Here is a 22,132-nt window from a genome sequence, read left to right as displayed (position 1 = left end):
CGGCGTGGCGCGGTCCCTCTTTGGGATATGTTCCTATTTATATATTTGGGATGTATTCCGCGATACTCCCGTGGGATTTTGGCTCTGGAAAATTGGGAATTCCTTAATTCCATCGGCAGTTATCCCTCGTACATGCCCATCCTGCAGCGCGCCATCGAGCTCTGGTACCACGACCCCGCCTGCACCACGCCCGTGCTCAAACTCATGGCTGAGCTGGTCCACAACAGGTAGGAATTCCCAAAAATCCCTGCAATTCCCAAAAAAACCTGGAATTCCGTCAGCCAACGAGAGATTTCGGCCCTCGGGGTGCGGTTGTTGCCCCAAAAACTCCTCAGTTTTCCTCAGATTTTCCTCATTTTTTCCTCCCCAATTCTCATTTTTGTCTCATCTTTAGTCCCAGTCTTCATTTTTCCTCCCAAATCCTCATTGTTCCCTCATTTTTTCCTAATGTTTTTCTCATTTTTAGTCCAAAATCCTCGTTTTTCCTCATTTTCCCCTCATTTTTTCCTCCAAAATCCTCATTTTTCCCTCATTTTTTCCTCATTTTTCCTCATTTTTTCCTCCCAAATCCCCAATTTTCCCTCATTTTTTTTCTCATTTTTCCTCATTTTCTCTCATTTTCCCCTCATTTTTTCTTCATAATTTTTTCATATTTCCTCATTTTTCTCTCCCAAACTCCAATTTTTTCCTCCCAAATCCTCATTTTTTCCTCATTTTTTCCACATTCTTAGTCCCAAATCCTCATTTTTTCCTCCTAAATCCTCATTTTTTCCTCATTTTTTCACACTTTTCCTCCCAAATCCTCATTTTTTCCTCTAGTCCCAAATCCTCATTTTTCACTCATTTTTCCTCATTTTTTCCTTCCATATCCTCAATCTTCCCTCATTTTTCCCTCATATTTTCCTAATTTTTTTCCCACTTTTCCTCCCAAATCCCCATTTTCCCCTCCTAAATCCCATTTTAGAACAGGCAGGAATATCCTTAACATCCAGGATTCCATGGAATTCTGCTTGGGAGGGGTTTGAAGCCAGCTCAGTATCCCAGGGGAGGGAAAGGTTCTCCTGATCCAGGGGCACTCCCAGGGATCCCTGGAATTCCTTGGGAATTCCCTGTTTTGCGAGCTGAAGGCATTCCCTGGCTCCTCTCCCTCCATCCCTTGTCTTCTCCAGCTCTCCTGGAGCCCTGGAATGTTCTGGAAGCTCTCCCTGGAGTTTCCCCTCTCCTGGGGCTCATTCCCGGGGCTCATTCCCAGGGCTCATTCCCAGGCTCATTCCCGGGCTCATTCCCAGGCTCATTCCCGGGGCTCATTCCCAGGCTCATTCCCAGGCTCATTCCCAGGCTCATTCCCAGGCTCATTCCCAGGCTCATTCCCAGGCTCATTCCCAGGCTCATTCCCAGGCTCATTCCCGGGCTCATTCCCGGGGCTCATTCCCGGGGCTCATTCCCAGGGCTCATTCCCAGGCTCATTCCCGGAGCTCATTCCCAGGCTCATTCCCGGGCTCATTCCCGGGGCTCATTCCCAGGGCTCATTCCCAGGCTCATTCCCAGGCTCATTCCCGGGCTCATTCCCGGGCTCATTCCCGGGCTCATTCCCAGGGCTCATTCCCGGGCTCATTCCCGGGGCTCATTCCCAGGCTCATTCCCAGGGCTCATTCCCAGGCTCATTCCCGGAGCTCATTCCCGGGCTCATTCCCGGGCTCATTCCCAGGGCTCATTCCCAGGCTCATTCCCAGGCTCATTCCCAGGCTCATTCCCAGGGCTCATTCCCAGGCTCATTCCCGGGCTCATTCCCAGGGCTCATTCCCGTTTTTCCCTCAGATCCCAGCGGCTGCAGTTCGATGTCTCCTCTCCCAACGGGATCCTGCTTTTCCGTGAGACCAGCAAGATGATCACGACCTACGGTGAGGATCCCGCCCGGCAGGGCAGAGAGATCCAGGAAAAATCCTGGAATCATCCGGGAAACATCCTGGAAAAATCTTGGAAAATTCCTGGATTTGTTCATGGATAACTTCTGCATTCATCCCGGAAAAATCCTGGATTCATTCCTGGATAAGTCCTGGATCATCTGGGATAAATCCTGCATTCTGCGGGATGAGCTGCTGGAAGCTCGGAGCACAGGGAAAAAACAGGAAAACCAGGGAAAGGCAGAATCGGCAGCCCCAGGGGCAGGGAGAACATTCCCAACCTCGGGATCGCTGTTCCCACGTGGATCAGTGCCCTCCTGTATTCCCAGGAAAATCATGGAATGCTTTGGGTGGGAATGGCTTCGAAATCCCAGACTGTGGGGGTTGGAATGGGTTTGAAATCCCATCCCAATTCCCAGATTTGGGGTTGGGAATGGCTTTGAAATCTCATTCCAATCTTGATTTGGGGTTGGAATGGATTTGAAATCCCAGATTTGGGTGAGAAATGGCCTTGAGATCCCATCCCAGTTCCAAGATTTGGGGTGGGAACGGATTTGAAATCCCAGATTTGGGGTGGGAACACTGGGCTGGGATGATTCCAAGGTGGAATTCCGGTAGGGAACCGCATTCTGACGCTGGGCGAGATGCCGAAGGAGCAGGTGTACGCGCTGAAGGGAAGGGAATGCTGGGGTGGGAATGGGAATGCTGGGGTTGGAATGGGAATGCTGGGGTGGGAATGGCTTCAAAATCCCAGATTTGGGGTGGGAATGGCTTTGAATTCCCATCCCAATTCCTGGATTCCGGGTGGGAATAGCTTTGAAACCATCCAGTTTGGAATTCATGGGATCATGGAAGGGTTTGGGTTGGAATGGATTTGAAATCCTGGCTTTTGGGGTGGGAATGGATTTGAAATCCCGTCCTGTTTGGAACTCACGGGACCACAGAACGGTTGGGGGTGGTAGTGGATTTGCAATCCCAGATTTGGGGTGGGAATGGATTTCAAATCCCAGATTTGGGGTGGGAATGGATTTGAAATCCCATCCCAATTCCTGGATTCCGGGTGGGAATGGATTTGCAATCCCAGATTTGGGGTTGGAATGGGCTTGAAATCCCATCCAGTTTGGAATTCTTGGAATCATGGAAGGGTTTGGGTTGGAATGGCTTTGAAATCCCAGATTTGGCGTGGGAATGGCCTTGAGATCCCATCTCAGTTCCCAGATTTGGGGTGGGAATGGATTTGCAATCCCCGATTTGGGGTGGGAACTCCGGGCTGGGATGATTCCAAGGCGGAATTCCGGCAGGGAACCGCATCCTGACGCTGGGCGAGGTGCCGAAGGAGCAGGTGTACGCGCTGAAGGGAAGGGAATGCTGGGGTGGGAATGGGAATGCTGGGGTGGGAATGGCTTCAAAATCCCAGATTTGGGGTGGGAACGCTGGGCTGGGATGATTCCAAGGCGGAATTCCGGCAGGGAACCGCATCCTGACGCTGGGCGAGGTGCCGAAGGAGCAGGTGTACGCGCTGAAGCTGAAGGGAATCTCCGTCTGCTTCTCCATGCTGAAGGCGGCGCTCAGCGGCAGCTACGTCAACTTCGGCGTCTTCCGGCTCTACGGGGACGACGCGCTGGACAACGCCCTGCAGACCTTCATCAAACTGCTGCTCTCCATCCCGCACAGCGACCTCCTGGTGAGCCTGCGGGAACAACAACGGGAATAACGGGAATAACGGGGTGTCTGGGAATGCCGGGAGTCACGGGGGAATGGGGATCTGGGATACAGAGAGTCATGGGGGGAGTGGGATGTCTGGGAATAGAGACCCGCTCTCCATCCCGCACAGCGAGCTCCTGGTGAGCCAGCGGGAACAACGGGAATAACGGGAATAATGGGAAAAATGGGAATAACGGGGGAATGGGAATGCTGGGAGTCATAGGGAAAAACAGGGTGTTTGGGAATACAGAGACCTGCTCTCCATCCCACACAGCGAGCTCCTGGTGAGTCTGCGGGAACAACAACGGGAATAACGGGGAAAATGGGAATAACGGGAATAACGGGGTGTCTGGGAATGCCGGGAGTCACGGGGGAATGGGGATCTGGGATACAGAGAGTCATGGGGGGAGTGGGATGTCTGGGAATAGAGACCTGCTCTCCATCCCGCACAGCGACCTCCTGGTGAGCCTGCGGGAACAACAACGGGAATACGGGAGAATGGGAATAACGGGGAAAATGGGAATAACGGGAGTCACGGGGGAATGGGGATCTGGGATACCGAGAGTCACGGGGAAGCGGGATGTCTGGGAATACAGAGACCTGCTCTCCATCCCGCACAGTGAGCTCCTGGTGAGCCAGCGGGAACACCAACAGGAATAACGGGAATTACAGGGAAAACAGGAATAACGGGGTGTCTGGGAATATGGAGAGTTACAGGGAAAAACGGGGTGTTTGGGAATACCAAGAGGCCCAGGGAAAATGAGGTGTCTGGGAATGCAGAGACCTGCTCTCCATCCAGCACAGCGACCTCCTGGTGAGCCGGGAATAATGGGAAAAATGGGGGAAACGGGGTGTCTGGGAATGCTGAGAGTCACAGGGAAAATGAGGTGTCCGGGAATACAGAGAGTCACAGGGGAATGGGGATCTGGGAATACCGAGAGTCACAGGGGAATGGGGATCTGGGAATACCGAGAGTCACAGGGGAATGGGGATCTGGGAATACCGAGAGTCACAGGGGAATGGGGATCTGGGAATACCGAGAGTCACGGGGGAACGGGATCTGGGATACGGAGAGTCATGGGGGAACGGGATCTGGGACACGGAGAGTCATGGGGGAACGGGATCTGGGAACACCGAGAGTCCCAAGGAAATGGAATCAGGAATACCGAGAGTCACAGAGGGAATGGGATCTGGGATACTGAGAGTCCCAGGGGAATGGGGATCTGGGAACACCGAGAGTCCCAGGGGAAACAGGGATCGGGAATACCGGGAGGTCCAGGGGAAATGGGGATCAGGAATACGGAGAGTCCCAGGGGGGACAGGGTGTCTGGGAATGCCCAGAGTCCAGGGAAGAGCTGGAGTCTCCAAAAGGTGGAGGCTCCCTGGAATGGCCGGAGCCTCCCGGGACAAAATGGAGCCTCCTGGGAAAAGCCGGATACTCCCAGGAACGGCTGGAGCCTTCCAGGAATGGCCAGAGCCTCCTGGGAGCAGCCAGAGCTTCCTGGGAACGGACAGAGCTTCCCGGGAAATCCCGGCTTCTCCCGGGGACTCCGGGAACAGCCGGAGCACAGGGAGGAGCGCAGAGCTGGGAGGGATTCAGGAATTCGGGCAGGGACAGGAACAGGTGGCACAGCCAGGGCAGGGAGAGGGACCATGGGGAGAATTCACAGATTTGGAGTTGGAATGGATCTGAAATCCCATTCTAATTCCCAGATTTTGGGTTGGAATGGATCTGAAATCCCATTCTAATTCCCAGATTTTGGGTTGGAATGGATCTGAAATCCCATCCCAATTCCCAGATTTGGGGTGGGAATGGATTTGAAATCCCATCCAGTTTGGAATTCATGGGATCATGGAACAGTTTGGGCTGGAATGTTGGAATGAGGGAATGGGAAATGTGTGGGAATGGGAGAGGAGGAAAATGGGAAATGTGTCAGAACATCAATTTTCTGGGATAGGGAATTCCTGGTTGGTTCCTCCTGGGAGATCCATCAGCACATTCCAGGCGATTGACAAAAGGTTGGATTTAGGAATTCACCGCTTTCCAGGAAAACCACCGAGCCTCACCAGCGGATTTTTCCGGCTTTTCCCGCAGGATTATCCCAAGCTCAGCCAATCCTATTATTCCCTGCTGGAAGTTCTGACCCAGGACCACATGAACTTCATCGCCAGCCTGGAGCCTCACGTCATCATGTACATCCTGTCCTCCATCTCCGAGGGCCTCACCGCCCTGGGTAATTCCCGAGGATCTCTGGGAGTCGGGATGGGAGCGGGAAGAGATCGGAGTCGGAGCCTCAAATCCCGTTTTCCGTGCCGGCGTTTGTCCCGCGGCGCCAGGCGGGATTTCGGAGGGAGGGGGAGGTCGGAGCGCTGATCCCTCCCGGAATTCACCAAGCCGGGGATTTCTGGGATAGTGGAATTTTGGAATGCTTTGGGTAGGAGGGGATTGGAATTCCATCCAGCTCCAATCCCAGTCCCGGGAACGCCTCCCCCAATCCCAGCTGATCCCAACCTGGCCTTGGACACTTCCACTTTTTTTCCTCCCAAACTCCGTTTTTCCCATTTTCCCTCCTAAACTCTCATTTTTCTCCATTTTTCCCCATTTCCCCTCCAAACCCATATTTTTATCCCATTTTTCCCCATTTCCCTCCCAAACCCCCATTTTCCCCCCTTTTTTTTCCCCATTTTCCCTCCCCAAAATCCCAATTTCACCTTATTTCCCCATTTTCCCTCCCAAACCCCCATTTTTTTCCCATTTTCCCTATTAAACCCACATTTTTTTCTCTCAAACCCCCGTTTTTTCCCAATCTATTTCCCCAAATCCCCATTTTTTCCCCATTTTCCCTCCCAAACCCCCATTTTTCCCCACTTTTTCCCCCTTTTTTTCCCCATTTTCCCTCCCAAACCCCCATTTTTTCACAATCTATTTCCCCAAATCCCCATTTTTTCCCCATTTTCCCTCACAAACCCCCATTTTTCCCCCTTTTTTTCCCCATTTTCCCTCCCAAACCCCCATTTTTCCCCCAAACCCCCATTTTTTCCCAATCTATTTCCCCAAATCCCCATTTTTTCCCCATTTTCCCTTCCCAACCCACATTTTTTCCCCAAATCCCCATTTTTTTCCCCATTTTCCTTCCCAAATACCCATTTTTTTCCCCATTTTCCCTCCCAAACCCCCATTTTCCCTCCCAAACCCACATTTTTTCCCCAAATCCCCATTTTTTTCCCCATTTTCCTTCCCAAACCCCCATTTTCCCTCCCAAACCCCCATTTTTTCCCAATCTATTTCCCCAAATCCCCATTTTTTTTCCCCATTTTCCCTCCCAAACCCCCATTTTTTTCCCAATCTATTTCCCCAAATCCCCATTTTTTTTCCCCATTTTCCCTCCCAAACCCACATTTTTTCCCCAAATCCCCATTTTTTTCCCCATTTTCCTTCCCAAATCCCCATTTTTTCCCCATTTTCCCTCCCAAACCCCCATTTTCCCTCCCAAACCCCCATTTTTCCTCCCAAACCCCCATTTTTTCCCAATCTATTTCCCCAAATCCCCATTTTTTTTCCATTTTCCCTCCCAAACCCCCATTTTCCCTCCCAAACCCACATTTTTTTCCCCAAACCCCCATTTTTTTTCCCCAAACCCCCGTTTTCCCCCGTTTTCCCCCGTTTCCCCGTTCCCGCTCCCCGACGCGTGTCCGTGCCCGCAGACACCATGGTGTGCACGGGCTGCTGCTCCTGCCTGGACCACATCGTCACCTACCTGTTCAAGCAGCTCTCGCGCAGCACCAAGAAGAGATCGACACCGCTGGCCCAGGAGAGCGACCGCTTCCTGCACATCATGCAGCAGCACCCCGAGATGATCCAGCAGGTGCGCCCCAAAAAACTCCTGGGGGGCCCAGAAATCCTCCTCTGGGGCCCAAAAATCCTCCTCTGGGGCCCAAAAAACTCCTGGGGGGCCCAAAAATCCTCCTCTGGGGCCCAAAAAACTCCTGGGGGGCCCAAAAACCTCCTTTGGGGCACAAAAACTCCTCATGGGCTCCAAAAACTCCTCACAGGTCCCTGCACATCGTGCAGCAGCACCCTGAGATGATCCAGCAGGTGCACCCCAAAAAACTCCTGGGGGGCCCAGGATCCACATTTGGGGCCCAAAAATCCTCCTTTGGGGCACAAAATCCTTTGGGGCCCCAAAATCCTCCTTTGGGGCCCAAAAAACTCCTCAGGGGCTGCAAAAATCCTCCTTAGGGCACCAAGAAGTCCTCAGGTCCCTGCACATCATGCAGCAGCACCCCGAGATGATCCAGCAGGTGCACCCCAAAACACTCCTGGGGGGCCCAAAATCCTCCTTTGGGGCCCAAGAAACTCCTCAGGGGCTGCAAAAATCCTCCCTTGGGGCACAAAAATCCTTTGGGGCCCCAAAATCCTCCTTTGGGCACCAAAAACTCCTCAGGACTCCAAAAACTCCTCAGGGGTCCTTGCACATCATGCAGCAGCACCCCGAGATGATCCAGCAGGTGCGCCCCAAAAAACTCCTGGGAGCCCCAAAAAACTCCTGGGGGGCCAAAAATCCTCATTTGGGACTCAAAAATCCTCCTCAGGGGCCCAGAATCCTCCTTTGGGGCTCCAAAAATCTTCCTTTGGGGCTCAAAATTCCTCAAGACTCCAAAAAACTCCTCAGGGGCTCCAGAATTCACCTGAGGGGCTCCAAAAATTTCTGGGGGTCCAAAAATTCCTGAGGGGCTCCAGAAGGACCTCAGGGGCACCAAAATTCCCCAGGGGAGCCCCAAAATTCCCCAGGGGAGCCCCAAAAGGCCCCTGGGCACCCAAAGGCTCGGAATTCCCTCCTTGCCAGCGCTTGGAGCCTCCAGGAGATTCCCAACTCCCAGCGATGGGATTGGGGTTTATGGGATGGGATTTATGGGATCGGGATGGTAATTGGGATTTGGGATTTGGGCTGGGATCCATAGGATGGGCTGGGATCCATGGGATCAGGATGGGATCCATAGGATGGGATGGGATCCATGAGCTGGAATCTATGGGATCGGGATAGGATCCATGGGCAGGGATCCATGGGATCCATGGGATCAGGATGGGGTCCATGGGATTGGGCTGGGATCCATGGGATGGGATCCATGGGATGGGATCCATAGAATCAGGATGAGATCCATGGGATGGGTTCCATGGGATGGGATCCATGGGATGGGATCCATAGAATCAGGATGGGATCCATGGGATGGGTTCCATGGGATGGGATCCATTGGATTGGGCTGGGATCCATGGGATGGGATCCATGGGCTGGGATCCATGGGATGGGATCCATGGGCTAGGATCCATAGGATCAGGCTGGGATCCATGGGCTGGGATCTGTGGGATCCATGGGCTGGGATCCATGGGCTGGGATCCATGGGATGGGATCTGTGGGATCCATGGGCTGGGATCCATGGGCTGGGATCCATGGAGGCGCTGCGTTAACCCCTGGCTGCCCATGCAGATGCTCTCCACGGTGCTGAACATCATCATCTTCGAGGACTGCCGGAACCAGTGGTCCATGTCCCGGCCCCTGCTCGGCCTCATCCTCCTCAACGAGAAGGTACGGACGGATCCATCCCGCGGGATCCGCCTGCGGCGGGCTGGAGAGCGATCCCAAAAAGCCTTGGGGTGATCCCATGGCCAGGATGATCTTCGGGGTGATCCCATGGCCAGGAAATCTCCTTGGGGTGATCCCATGGCCAGGAAATCTCCTTGGGGTGATCCCATGGCCAGGATAATCTTTGGGGTGATCCCATGGCCAGGATAATCTTTGGGGTGATTCCATGGCCAGGATGATCCTTGGGGTGATTCCATGGCCAGGATGATCCTTGGGGTGATCCCACGGCCAGGAAAACTCCTTGGAATGGTCCTGTGGCCAGGATGATCCTTGGAATGATCCCTCAGCCAGGATGATCCCAGGATAGTCCCATGGCTAGGATGGTCCCTGGAATGTTCCCAGGATGATCCTGGGATTATCCCTGGAATGATCCCTGGATGATCCCTGGAATGATCCCAGGATGATCCCTGGAATGATCCCAGGATGATCCCTGGAATGATCCCAGGATGATCCCTGCAATGATCCCTGCAATGATCCCGGGATGATCCCTGCAATGATCCCGGGATGATCCCTGCAATGATCCCAGGATGATCCCTGCAATGATCCCTGGATGATCCCTGGAATGATCCTGGGATGATCCCAGGATGATCCCAGGATGATCCCTGCAATGATCCCAGGATGATCCCAGGATGATCCCTGGAATGATCCCGGGATGATCCCTGCAATGATCCCATCAATGATCCCAGGATGATCCCTGCAATGATCCCGGGATGATCCCAGGATGATCCCTGCAATGATCCCGGGATGATCCCTGGATGATCCCTGCAATGATCCCTGGATGATCCCTGGATGATCCCTGAGCCAGGAAAGCCCCTCGGAGCTGCTCAATCCCAGCTCCATCACCCAAAACCCAAAACCCGGGATGTTCCCTCCTCGTCCCCCGTGGGGTGGGGGTTGGGATTGCTCCGTGCCCAATCCCGAATCCCGCGGGAACGGCTCCGGAACGGCTCCGTGTGTTGGCAGTACTTCTCGGACCTGCGGAACAGCATCGTGAACAGCCAGCCCCCGGAGAAGCAGCAGGCCATGCACCTCTGCTTCGAGAACCTCATGGAGGGCATCGAGCGCAACCTGCTCACCAAGAACCGCGACAGGTCAGCCGGGAAACGGGGAATGAGGGAATGTGGGAATGTGGGAATGAGGGAATGTGGGAATGTGGGAATGAGGGAATGCAGCGGGAATGAGGGAATGTGGGAATGTGGGAATGAGGGAATGCAGCGGGAATGAGGGAATGCAGAGGGAATGTGGGAATGAGGGAATGTGGGAATGAGGGAATGCAGTGGGAATGAGGGAATGTGGGAATGTGGGAATGCAGCGGGAATGAGGGAATGTGGGAATGAGGGAATGAACACAGTGGGAATGTGGGAATGTGGGAACACAGCAGGAATGTGGGAATGAACACAGCAGGAATGCATTGGGAATGCAGCGGGAATGCAGCGGGAATGAACACAGCAGGAATGCATTGGGAGCGCAGCAGGAATGTGGGAATGAACACAGCGGGAATGTGGGAATGCAGTGGGAATGCATTAGGAATGAACACAGCAGGAATGCATTGGGAGTGCAGCGGGAATGTGGGAATGAACACAGCGGGAATGTGGGAATGAACACAGCGGGAATGTGGGAATGAACACAGCGGGAATGTGGGAATGAACACAGCGGGAATGTGGGAATGAACACAGCGGGAATGTGGGAACGCAGCGGGAATGTGGGAACGCAGTGGGAATGTGGGAATGCAGTGGGAATGCAGTGGGAATGTGGGAATGCAGTGGGAATGCAGTGGGAATGCATTAGGAATGAACACAGCAGGAATGCATTGGGAGTGCAGCAGGAATGTGGGAATGAACACAGCGGGAATGTGGGAATGCAGTGGGAATGCATTAGGAATGAACACAGCAGGAATGTGGGAATGCAGTGGGAATGTGGGAATGCAGTGGGAATGCATTGGGAATGAACACAGCAGGAATGTGGGAATGCAGCGGGAATGAACGCAGTGGGAATGCAGTGGGAATGCGGGAACATGGGAATTCAGTAATGTGGGAATGCAGGAATGAGGGAATTTGGAAATGTGAATTCAGGAATGCGGGAATGCGGGAACATGGAAACTCGGGAATTCAGAAACTCAGGAATTCGGGAATGCAGGAGTTTGGGAATGCAGAACTCAGGACTGCACGCGGGACAGGCAGGAACTCAGGAACGCAGGAATGTGCATGGGAATTTGGGAACTCGGGCAGGAATTTGGGAACACATGCAGGAATTTGGGAACACGTGCAGGAACTCAGAAATGCTCACAGGAATTTGGGAATTTGGGAATTCAGAAATGCTCACAGGAATTTGGGAATTCAGGAACGCTCGCGGGAATTTGGGAACTCAGGCAGGAATTTGGGAACGCACGCGGGAATTTGGGAATTCGGGAATTCAGGAATGGGATCAGCCCAGGGATGATTTGGGTGGGGAGGGAGGTGAAGCATTCCCGCCGTGCCGGGGGATCCAGCCTGGCCTGCCCCACTTCCAGCTGCAGATTTTCCTCTGGGAATTCCATCCCAGCCCCTCCCAGCCTGGAATTCCTTCCCAAAATCCCCATTTCAGTCTGAGAATTCCCACGGGATTCCTTCACGGATTCAAGGATGGGCTCACGGAAGGGTTTGGGTGAGAAGGGACTGGAATTCCCACCCAGAGCCGTGGGGCCCTTCCATGGAAGCAGCCATGGACAAATCAGGGATTTTCCTCTGGGAATTCCATCCCAGCCCTTCCCCACCCACCCAGGCAGGAATTCCTGGATTCATCCTGGAAAACTCCTAAATTCATTCATGGATAAATCCTGGATAAACCCTGGATAAACCCTGGCTCTCCCCATTCCGGTGGGATCCAAGCCCTTCACGGAGGTGCCGGATCCCCGCCCTCGCTGCAGCGCCAGCGCCGAGCTTTGGGTGGCATCCCCCGGAACCCCCCGGAACCTCCTCAGAACCCCCCAGAACCCCCTGGAATACCCCCTAGAACACCCCCAGAACCCCTTGGAATCCCATGGAATCTCCCTGGAACCCCATGGAAGCCCCCAGAACCCCTCAGAACCCTCCGGAACCTCTCCCCCCGCCCAGGTTCACACCGAACCTCTCAGCATTCCGGCGGGAAGTCAACGACTCCGTGAAGAACTTGAGCTCCCCCAGAACCCCCCCAGAACCTCCTCAGAACCCTCCAGAATCCCCCCAGAAACCCCCAGAACCCCTTGGAATCCCATGGAATCCTCCAGAACTCTTCAGAACCCCCTGGAATACCCCCTAGAACTCCCCCAGAATCTCCCAGAACCCCCCAGAATTCCATGGAACCCTTCAGAACTCCCCAGAACCCCCTGGAACCCCCTGGAATGCCATGGAATCCCCCCCAGAACCCCTCAGAACCTTCTGGAACCTCTCTCCCCGCCCAGGTTCATGCAGAACCTCTCGGCGTTCCGGCAGGAAGTCAACGACTCCATGAAGCTCCCCAGCTCCCCCATGACCCCCCTGAACCCCCCTTAGAACCCCCTCAGACCCCTCCAGAACCCCCTGAACCCTCCAGAACCCCCAGAACCCCCCCTAGAAGCTCCTCAGAACCCCCCAGAACCCCCTGAACCCTCCAGAACCCCCAGAACCCCCCCTAGAACCTCCTCAGAACCCCCCAGAACCCTCCAGAACCCCCTGAACCCTCCAGAACCCCCCCTAGAACCTCCTCAGAACCCTCCAGAACCCCCTGAACCCTCCAGAACCCCCTGAACCCCCCTAGAACCTCCTCAGAACCCTCCAGAACCCCCAGAACCCCCCCTAGAACCTCCTCAGAACCCCCCAGAACCCTCCAGAACCCCCTGAACCCTCCAGAACCCCCCCTAGAACCTCCTCAGAACCCCCCTGAACCCCCTGAACCCTCCAGAACCCCCCTAGAACCTCCTCAGAACCCCCCAGAACCCCCAGAACCCCCCCTAGAACCTCCTCAGAACCCTCCAGAACCCCCTGCACCCCCCCGAACCTCCTCAGAACCCCCCAGAACCCTCCAGAACTCCCTGGAATCCCCTTGAATCCCATGGAATCTCCCAGGAACCCTTCCAGAACCCTTCAGAATCCTCCCAGAACCCCTTGGAACCCCCTGGAATCCCATGGAATCTCCCTGGAACCCCCCAGAATCCCATGGAATCCTTCAGAACCCCTCAGAACCTTCCGGAACCTCTCTCCCCCCCTCCCAGGTTCACGCAGAACCTCTCGGCGTTCCGGCGGGAAGTCAACGACTCCATGAAGAACTCGAGCTACGGCGTCAACAGCAACGACATGATGAGCTGACAGCTCCGAGCCTTCCTCCTCCTCCTCCTCCTCCTCCTCCTCCTCAGCCAGGCCGGGCTCACCTGGGCAGGCGTTTTCCCACGGGAATGGCACGATCCAGGTGCAGGAATTCCGAGGTTTTATTATTTTTATTTTTATTTTTTGGGGGTTTTTTTGGGGGGTTTTTTGTTGTTTTGTTTTTGGTTTTTTTTTTGGTGGCGCCGCGTCGGGAAAAGCCTGCCTTGTATAAAAATATGGAAAAAAAACAAAAAACAAAAAAACAAAAGCAGAAGAAAAAAAAAATGGAAAAAAAATAACATGTACATTTTTTCATAACGTTTTGGAGCGAGGTTTATATTGAGTTTCAGAAAAATGAGGTTAAAAAAATTATCAAAAAAAAATAAAAATATTTAAAAAAAAAAAGGATAAAAAAGATGAAAAAAAGATAAAAAAAAAGATAAAAAAAAAGATAAAAAGGGTAAAAAACAAAAAAAAAAAAATACACAAAAAAATAGATAAAAAAAAAGACAAAGACAAAAAAAATTTTAAAAAAAGACAAAAAAAATAAAAGGTGGGGAAAAAAAATCACAAAAAAATTACAAAAAAAATCATAAAAAACCCACAAAAAACAAAGATAAAAAAAAAAGACAAAAGGATAAAAATACAAAAAAAAAAAATACAAAGTGTGATTGAAATTTTTACAGAGTCCTGGTGTGAGGATGATGAATGTGAGTGAGGAAAGCGTGGCCTGAAGCTTTACTGGGCGAGGGGGTGTGAAAGTGCAGAGATTATTAAAGAGAGAGAGAGAGAGAGAGAGAAGCGAAAACTCAAACAAACGCTTAAAAAAAATAAAAAAACCACAAAAAAAAGAATTAATAATAATAATAATAATAAATAATAATTAAAAAATTTTAAAAAACACAGCAAAAAAACACAAAAACCACAAAAAAACCCCAAAAAAAAAGCGTTGTAAAATTCCAAATGTATATTTTTTCTTATTAAGCCCCTCTGAGAAATGATCATTTCCCAGCCCCGGTTGTCGGGAACTCGAAGCCATGACGTGACCCCTCCGTTCGTGCTTTGCTCGTGGCTCCCGTCCCCTCCTTCCCCTCCTTTTTATTCCCAGTTTTTTTTTTGGGATACGGATGGATCCGAGGGAAACTCTTGGATTTCCCCACTCTCGTTGCTGCTACTCGTGTGCATCCTCCTGCTCAGCTCCCCCCAAAACCTCTCGGCCCTTTCTTCTCTTCCCACACGCTCTTGGAATTTGCTTTTGGAATTTGAGTTTTGGAATTCTGTATTTTCCCTTTTTTTTTTAATCTTTTTTTTTTTCCTTTTTTTATTTTGCTTTTTTTCTCCTTTTTTTCCTTTTCTCATTTTTCTTTCTAATTTCCTTGTCTTTATTTTCCTTTTTCCTTTTTTTTCCCCTTTTTCTTTTCTTCTTTCCCCTTTTTTTTTTCCTTTTTTCCCATATTTTCTTTTTCTTTTCTCCCTTTTTTTTTCCCTTATTTTTCCTTTTTTTCCCCTTTTTTTCTTTTTTCCCCTTTTTCTTCTTTCCCTTTTTTTCCTTTTTCCCCCTTTTTTTTTCATTTTTTCCCCTTTTTTTCCTTTTTTTATTATTTTTTCCCCCTTTATTTTTCCCCCCTTATTTTCCCCATTTTTCCCCCTTCTTCTCCATTTTTCCCCTTTTTCTTTCCCCTTTTTTTCCTTTTTTTCCCTTTTTTCTTTTTCTCCCTTTTTTCCCCCTTTTTTTTCCTTTTTTCCCCTTATTTTTTTTCCCCTTTTTTTCCTTTTTTTTTACCTTTTTTATCCTTTCCCCCCCCTTTTTCCCCCCTTTTTTCCCACCCTTTTTCCCCCTTTTTTTCTCCCTTTCCCCCCATTTCTGCCTTTTTTTCCCCATTTCCCCCCATTTTTCCCCATTTCCCATTTTTCCGTGCCGGTTCCGGCGCTGTTCCGGAGGTTCCCGTGCTGGGTTTGGGTTTTTCTCTCCCTGCTGGTGTGTGTGGGCTCCTTTCCCGTCGGCAGGCGCTGGTTGGTGTCGGGTGTTTGCTGCAATCCGTGTAAAAGCATCGTGACTGCAAATAAAACTCCGTGGTTTCTACTCCGCCGGCTCTGCTGCGCCCGAGAGCCCCGAAATTCACCCCAGAATCCATCCTGGAGCCCCAAATTCATCCTGGAGCCCCAAAATTCACCCCAAAATCCATCCTGGAGCCCCAAAATTCATCCTGGAGTCACCCCAGAGCCCCAAAATTCATCCCAAAATTCATCCTGGAGTCACCTGAGAGCCCCAAAATTCACCTGAGAGCCCCAAAATTCATCCTGGAGTCACCTGAGAGCCCCAAAATTCACCCCAAATCCATCCTGGAGTCACCCCAGAGCCCCAAAATTCATCCCAAAATTCATCCTGGAGTCACCCGAGAGCCCCAAAATTCACCTGAGAGCCCCGAAATTCATCCTGGAGCCTCAAAAATTCATCCTGGAGTCACCTGAGAGCCCCAGAATTCACCCCAAATCCATCCTGGAGTCACCCCAGAGCCCCAAAATTCATCCTGGAGACACCTGAGAGCCCCAAAATTCACCTGAGAGCCCCGAAATTCATCCTGGAGCCCCAGAAATTCATCCTGGAGTCACCTGAGAGCCCCAAAATTCACCCCAAATCCATCCTGGAACCCCAAAATCCATCCTGGAGTCACCCCAGAGCCCCAAAATTTACCCCAGAATTCATCCTGGAGCCCCAAAATTCATCCTGGAACCCCAAAAATTCATCCTGGAGTCACCTGAGAGCCCCAAAATTCACCCCAAATCCATCCTGGAGTCACCCCAGAGCCCCAAAATTCACCTGAGAGCCCCAAAATTCATCCTGGAGTCACCTGAGAGCCCCAAAATTCACCCCAGAATTCATCCTGGAGCCCCAAAATTCACCCCAAAATCCATCCTGGAGCCCCAAAATTCATCCTGGAACCCCAAAATTCATCCTGGAGTCACCTGAGAGCCCCAAAATTCACCCCAAATCCATCCTGGAGTCACCCCAGAGCCCCAAAATTCACCCCAAAATTCATCCTGGAATCACCTGAGAGCCCCAAAATTCACCCCAAATCCATCCTGGAGTCACCCCAGAGCCCCAAAATTCATCCTGGAGTCACCTGAGAGCCCCAAAATTCACCCCAGAATTCATCCTGGAGCCCCAAAATTCACCCCAAAATCCATCCTAGAGCCCCAAAATTCATCCTGGAACCCCAAAATCCATCCTGGAGTCATCTGAGAGCCCCAAAATTCATCCCAAAATTCATCCTGGAGTCACCCGAGAGCCCCAAAATTCACCTGAGAGCCCCAAAATTCATCCTGGAGTCACCTGAGAGCCCCAACATTCATCCTGGAGTAATCTGAGAGCCCCAAAATTCACCCCAAAATCCATCCTGGAGCCCCAAAATCCATCCTGGAGTCACCCCAGAGCCCCAAAATTCATCCCAAAATTCATCCTGGAGTCACCTGAGAGCCCCAAAATTCATCTGAGAGCCCCAAAATTCACCTGAGAGCCCCAAAATTCATCCTGGAGTCATCTGAGAGCCCCAAAATTCATCCTGGAGTCACCTGAGAGCCCCAAAACTCATCCTGGAGCCCCAAAACTCATCCTGGAGTCACCCCAGTCACCTGAGAGCCCCAGAATTCATCCCAGAGCCCCAAAATTCACCACAAAATTCATCCCAGAGTCACCTGAGAGCTTCCCAGCGTCACCCCAGAGCCCCAAAATTCACCTGAGTTCCCCCGAGCCCCCCTGTACCCCAACAGTCACCCCAGAGCCACCTCTGCACCCCAAGAGTGTCCCCAGAGTCACCACAGAGCCCCCAGCATCACCCCTGCACCCCTAGAGTCCCCCCACAACCTTGAGAGCCCCCCCAGAACCCTGAGAGTTCCCCCAGCACCCCAAATCTTCCCCCAGCACCCCAAATCTTCCCTCAGCACCCCAAGATCTCCTCCAGCACCCCAAATCTCCCCCAGCACCCCAAATCTTCCCCCAGCACCCCAAATCTTCCCCCAGCACCCCAAATCTCCCCCAGCACCCCAAGATCTCCCCCAGCACCCCAAATCTCCCCCAGCACCCCAAGATCTCCCCCAGCACCCCAAATCTCCCCCAGCACCCCGGGATCTCTCCCTAAACCAAGTTCTCCCCAAGAATTTGGATTTCTCTCCCAATTCCAAGATCTCCCCCTGAGCTCTTGCCCAGAATTCCCAACATTTTCCCCGGCACCCCAAAACCCCCGTGAGCTCTCCCTCTTCACCCCAACACCCCCAGCCCTTTCCCACAGGGAAAATCCCAAAAATCCCCAAAATCCCAAAGTTTCATTTGGGGGGATCCTCGAGCCCTGACCCAAATCCACCTGGATTTGGCCCAAATTCCCCGAATTCCTCCCCCATTTTAGGGAAGGACCCCCCAACACCTGCCAGGGAAGGGACCCCCAAACAGGGATTTGGGATTTTCCAAGGGGGATCCCAACACCAGCATTGGGATTTTAAAATATTTATTTACAGCAGGAGGAGCCGCAGCCCCTCCGAACTTCCAGAGCTTTCCCAAACCCTGGGAATGATCCTGGAGCGGGGCTGGGGGCTCCTGCCCCCCAAAAATCCAGGCTGGGGGTTCCTGCCCCCCTCATCCTTTCCCAAATTCCTGATCTTTATCCCGATCTTCATCCCTGTTTTCCCTGCGGAAAACGGCGTCGTTGCAGCCTTCCCTGTTCCGGGCGATTTCGATGGCGAAGAATTGGATCCTGGTGGCTGAAAAAAGGGGGAGAGGGATCAGCTCCAGGGCGGATCTGTGGGATTGGGGTCCCCTCCAGCTCCCTGCACCCCATTTCCCACTGAAAATGGCGTTTTCCCACAAAAAAATGGCGTTTTTTCCCCACCAAAAACAGTCTTTTCCCACCAAAAATGGTGTTTTCCCACCAAAAATGATGTTTTCCCAACAAAAATTGTGCTTTTTCCCAACAAAAACGGTGTTTTCCCACTGAAAATGCTGGCTTTTCCCACCAAAAATGGTGCTTTTTCTCACCAAAAACAGTGTTTTTCCCACCAAACGTGGTGTTTTCCCACTGAAAATGGTGTTTTTCTCACCAGAAATGGCGTTTTCCCACCAAAACCGATATTTTTCCTACCAAAAATGATGTTTTCCCAACAAAAATTATGGGTTTTTCCCACCAAAAACAGTTTTCCCACTGAAAATGGTGCTTTGCCCAATAAAAATGGTGGTTTTCTCACCAAAAACAGTGTTTTCCCACAGAAACCAGGGTTTTTCCCACCAAAAATGGTGTTTTCCCAACAAAAATTGTGCGTTTTTTCCCAATAAAAAGTGTTTTTCCACCAAAAATGATGTTTTTCCCACCAAACACAGTGTTTTCCCACCAAAAATAGTGTTTTTCCCACCGAAAATGGTGTTTTCTCCCCAAAAATGCTAATTTTTCCCACCAAGACAATGTTTTTTCCCACCAGTAACAGTGTTTTCCCATTGAAAACAGTGTTTCTCCCACCAAAAATGATGTTTTCCCAACAAAAACTGTGGTTTTTCACACAAAACCAGTGTTTTTCCCACCGCAGATGCTGGTTTTTCCCACTGAAAATGCTGGTTTTCCCACTGAAAATGCTGGTTTTCCCACCGAAAATGCTGGTTTTCCCACCGAAAATGGTGTTTTCCCACCGAAAATGCCGTTTTTCCCACCGAAAATGCCGTTTTTTCCCACCGAAAATGGTGGTTTTCCCACCAAAAATGGGGTTTTCCCACCAAAAATGCTGTTTTTCCCACCAAAAATGCTCTTTTTCCCCACCAAAAACAGTCTTTTCCCACCAAAAATGGTGTTTTCCTCGGTGTATTCCCGGCGGGAATCCAGGCGCAGCAGCGTTCCGTAGTTGAAATCCTCCACCACCCCCTCGAAGCGGAGACAGAACGGGCGCCACTTCTGGGGAGGGGAGGGAATGAAGGGGTTAAAACCACCCTCAGCACCCCAAAAAACCCCAGGACACCCCAAAAAACCCCAGGAAAACGGGGGGACCCCCCCAAAATCCCCCCAAACCCCCACCCACCGCCTTGGCCGGCTCCGACTTGAGCTCCTCGGGGTCCAGCAGGTCGACACGCAGGTCCCGGAAGCTCCGGCGGAATTCCTCGTAAATCCGGTCGTCCACCTTGGTCAGGTTGAGGAATTTGGGGTCCACGGAGGAGATGAGCTGCACGGGGAGGCCAAGGATGAGCTGGGACCCCCCAAAAACCCCCCAAAACCCCTTCAGGATCCCCCAGACTCACGTTGAAGTAGACCTGGGCGTGCTGGTGAGCCTTGATGGCCCAGGCCAGCTCCAGGCGGGGCTGGACACGGAGCGGGGACAGCTGTGACACCCCTGGGGACAAACGTCCCCTCCGGGGGTCCCTCTTCCCGTTTTGGGGACCCTCTCCCCCTTTTTGGGGGTTTTCTCCCCGCTTTCATGGGGTTTTCCCTCCCCTTGGGGTTCTTCTCCTTCTGGGGGATTTTCTTCCTTTTGGGGTTCTCCTCCTCCTCCCAGACCCCCCAAAACCGGGACCGAGACCCCCCCCAAAACCGGGACTAAGAACCCCTAAAACCGGGATTGAGAACCCCCAAAACCGGGACTGAGACCCCCCCCAAAACCAGGACTGAAACCCCCCCCCAAAACCGGGACTGAGATCCCCCCAAAACCAGGACTGAAAACCCCCCCCCCCAAAACCAGGACTGAGACCCCCCCCAAAACCAGGACCCCCGCCAAGGATTGGGATCATCCTGGATTGGGGAAACCCCCCCAAAAACACCTCCCAGGACTGGGATGTCCCCCCTGAGGACGGGGATCCCCCAAAGCTGTGACCCCTCAGCTCTGTGAACCCCAAAATGGGAACCCCAAAACTGAGACCCCCCCAGGACAGAGACCCCCAAATCTGAGACCCCCCCCCAGGACAGGGAACCTCCTCTATGGACAGGGACCCCCCAAAACTGTGACCCCTTCCCAGGGCAGGGACCCCAAAAGCTGAAACCCCTCAAATCTGGGACCACCCCCCATGAGGAAAGGGACCCCCAGAGCAGGAACCCCAAAATCTGAGACCCCCTCCCAGTAAGGCTCCCCAATCTTCCAATCCCCCCCAGTTCCCACAGTTCCCCCCAATGCCCCCCAGTCCCCCCAGTCCCCCCCCAGTCTCCCCCAGTCCCCCCCAGTGTCCCCCCAGTCTCCCCCAGTTCCCCCCAGTTTCCCAGTCTCCCCCAGTCCCCCCCGTTCCCCCCAGTTCCCCCCAGTTACCCCCAGTCTCCCCCAATTCCCCCCAGTCTCCCCCAGTTCCCCCCAGTCCCCCCCAGTTTCCCAGTCTCCCCCAGTTCCCCCCAGTCCCCCCCAGTTCCCCTCACGTCGTTGCCGAACGCCTCCGCGGGCAGCGCCAGCGCCTGAGCGGCCGCCGCGGCCTCACCGGGGCCCTGCGGGGAACACGGGGCTGTGACAGCGCGGGGACACTGGCCCAGGGCCCCACAGAGACCCCCAGGGTCCCCCAGGATTCCCCAGAGTCCCTCAGAGCCCCCCAAAGCCCCCCAGAGCCCCCCACAGCCCCCCGGGCTCACCAGCCCCGCCAGCCCCGCCGCCGCCACCGCTGCCCGAAGAGGAGCCGCGGCTCCGCCCACTGGAACGGGGGAGACGGGGGGGAACGGGGGGGGATGGGGGGGACACAGGGGGGGACACTGGGGGGGGGACACAGGGGGGGATGGGGGGACACAGGGGGGGACACTGGGGGGGGGACACAGGGGGGGATGGGGGGACACAGGGGGGGACACTGGGGGGGGGACACAGGGGGGGATGGGGGGACACAGGGGGGGACACTGGGGGGGGGACACAGGGGGGGATGGGGGGGAACGGGGGGGAACAGGGGGGACACGGGGGGGATGGGGGGACACGGGGGGGGACACAGGGGGGGACACAGGGGGGGATGGGGGGGACAAAGGGGACCGAGGGGGATTGGGGGGGGACACAGGGGACTGAGGGGGACACAGGGGGGGACACAGGGGGGACACAGGGGGGACACTGGGGGGACACAGGGGGGGATGGGGGGGACAAAGGGGACCGAGGGGGATTGGGGGGGGACACAGGGGGGGACATGGGGGGACACAGGGGATTGGGGGAACAGGGGGGATTAGGGGGACACAGGGGGGGACAGAGGGGGATTGGGACCGAGAGGGACAGAAGGGACAGAGGGGGGGACACGTTGAGATCAAGGGGGACGCGGGTGGGACATGGGGACAGAGCGGATATGTGGGGCGGGGGGGAAACGAGGGGACATGCAGGACCCGGGGACACGGAGTGACACAGGGGTGACACGGGGGGACATGGAGGGACACGGGACAACCCGGGGGGACACGCGAGGCACGACACGGGGACATGGGAGATGTGAGGGGACACGGGGGTGACACGGAGGGGATATGGAAGGACACGGGCAATGTCAGGGGACACGGAGGGACACGGGGGGGCACCCACGGCACGAGGTGCGGTCCCCAGGGATGTCACCGCACCTGTGACACGTCGGGGGGGACAGGGGCTCCCACGCTCATTAGCACCCCCACCTGAGCGGGTAATT

General features: G+C 53.4%; 2 protein-coding genes across 2 annotated transcripts in view; one reads left to right on the top strand and one right to left on the bottom strand.

The window, feature by feature from the left end:
• Window positions 1-15,631, top strand: part of XPO7 (exportin 7) — a 58,532-nt gene extending 42,901 nt beyond the window's left edge. Inside the window, exons 21-28 of the mRNA XM_088068251.1 lie at window positions 120-227; window positions 1,819-1,901; window positions 3,374-3,588; window positions 5,704-5,842; window positions 7,314-7,474; window positions 9,095-9,193; window positions 10,214-10,341; window positions 13,458-15,631. Coding sequence (XP_087924377.1) covers window positions 120-227; window positions 1,819-1,901; window positions 3,374-3,588; window positions 5,704-5,842; window positions 7,314-7,474; window positions 9,095-9,193; window positions 10,214-10,341; window positions 13,458-13,551 — 1,027 coding nt within the window. The 3' untranslated portion in view covers window positions 13,552-15,631. The remainder of the gene's footprint in view (window positions 1-119; window positions 228-1,818; window positions 1,902-3,373; window positions 3,589-5,703; window positions 5,843-7,313; window positions 7,475-9,094; window positions 9,194-10,213; window positions 10,342-13,457) is intronic.
• A 2,402-nt stretch (window positions 15,632-18,033) lies between these two features.
• PBDC1 (polysaccharide biosynthesis domain containing 1) lies at window positions 18,034-22,106 on the bottom strand. Its single transcript, XM_088068200.1, has 7 exons — window positions 22,068-22,106; window positions 21,126-21,242; window positions 20,919-20,984; window positions 19,820-19,879; window positions 19,603-19,743; window positions 19,367-19,478; window positions 18,034-18,303 (listed from the first exon to the last, which is right to left on the bottom strand). Exons 1-7 carry the CDS (start codon window positions 22,104-22,106, stop codon window positions 18,179-18,181), a joined length of 660 nt encoding a protein of 219 aa, XP_087924326.1. The 3' UTR covers window positions 18,034-18,178.
• Between the last annotated feature and the right edge of the window lie 26 nt (window positions 22,107-22,132).

Source organism: Pseudopodoces humilis, chromosome 30, assembly GCF_049639895.1.
Source record: "Pseudopodoces humilis isolate 2021_Gansu_Grassland_sample_001 chromosome 30, ASM4963989v1, whole genome shotgun sequence".
Classification (NCBI taxonomy): Eukaryota; Metazoa; Chordata; class Aves; order Passeriformes; family Paridae; genus Pseudopodoces; species Pseudopodoces humilis.
This window is presented reverse-complemented; position numbering and strand designations above follow the sequence as displayed.

What these genes read in the sequence shown, in the direction of transcription:
- PBDC1 (XM_088068200.1), bottom strand. Translation starts at nt 22,106, where the DNA reads ATGAGCGTGGGAGCCCCTGTCCCCCCCGACGTGTCACAG. An exon ending in CGGCGGGGCTGGCGGGGCTG is followed by an intron (nt 20,985 to 21,125) that starts GTGAGCCCGGGG and finishes TGTTCCCCGCAG; the next exon opens with GGCCCCGGTGAGGCCGCGGC. An exon ending in ACGCCCAGGTCTACTTCAAC is followed by an intron (nt 19,744 to 19,819) that starts GTGAGTCTGGGG and finishes CTCCCCGTGCAG; the next exon opens with CTCATCTCCTCCGTGGACCC.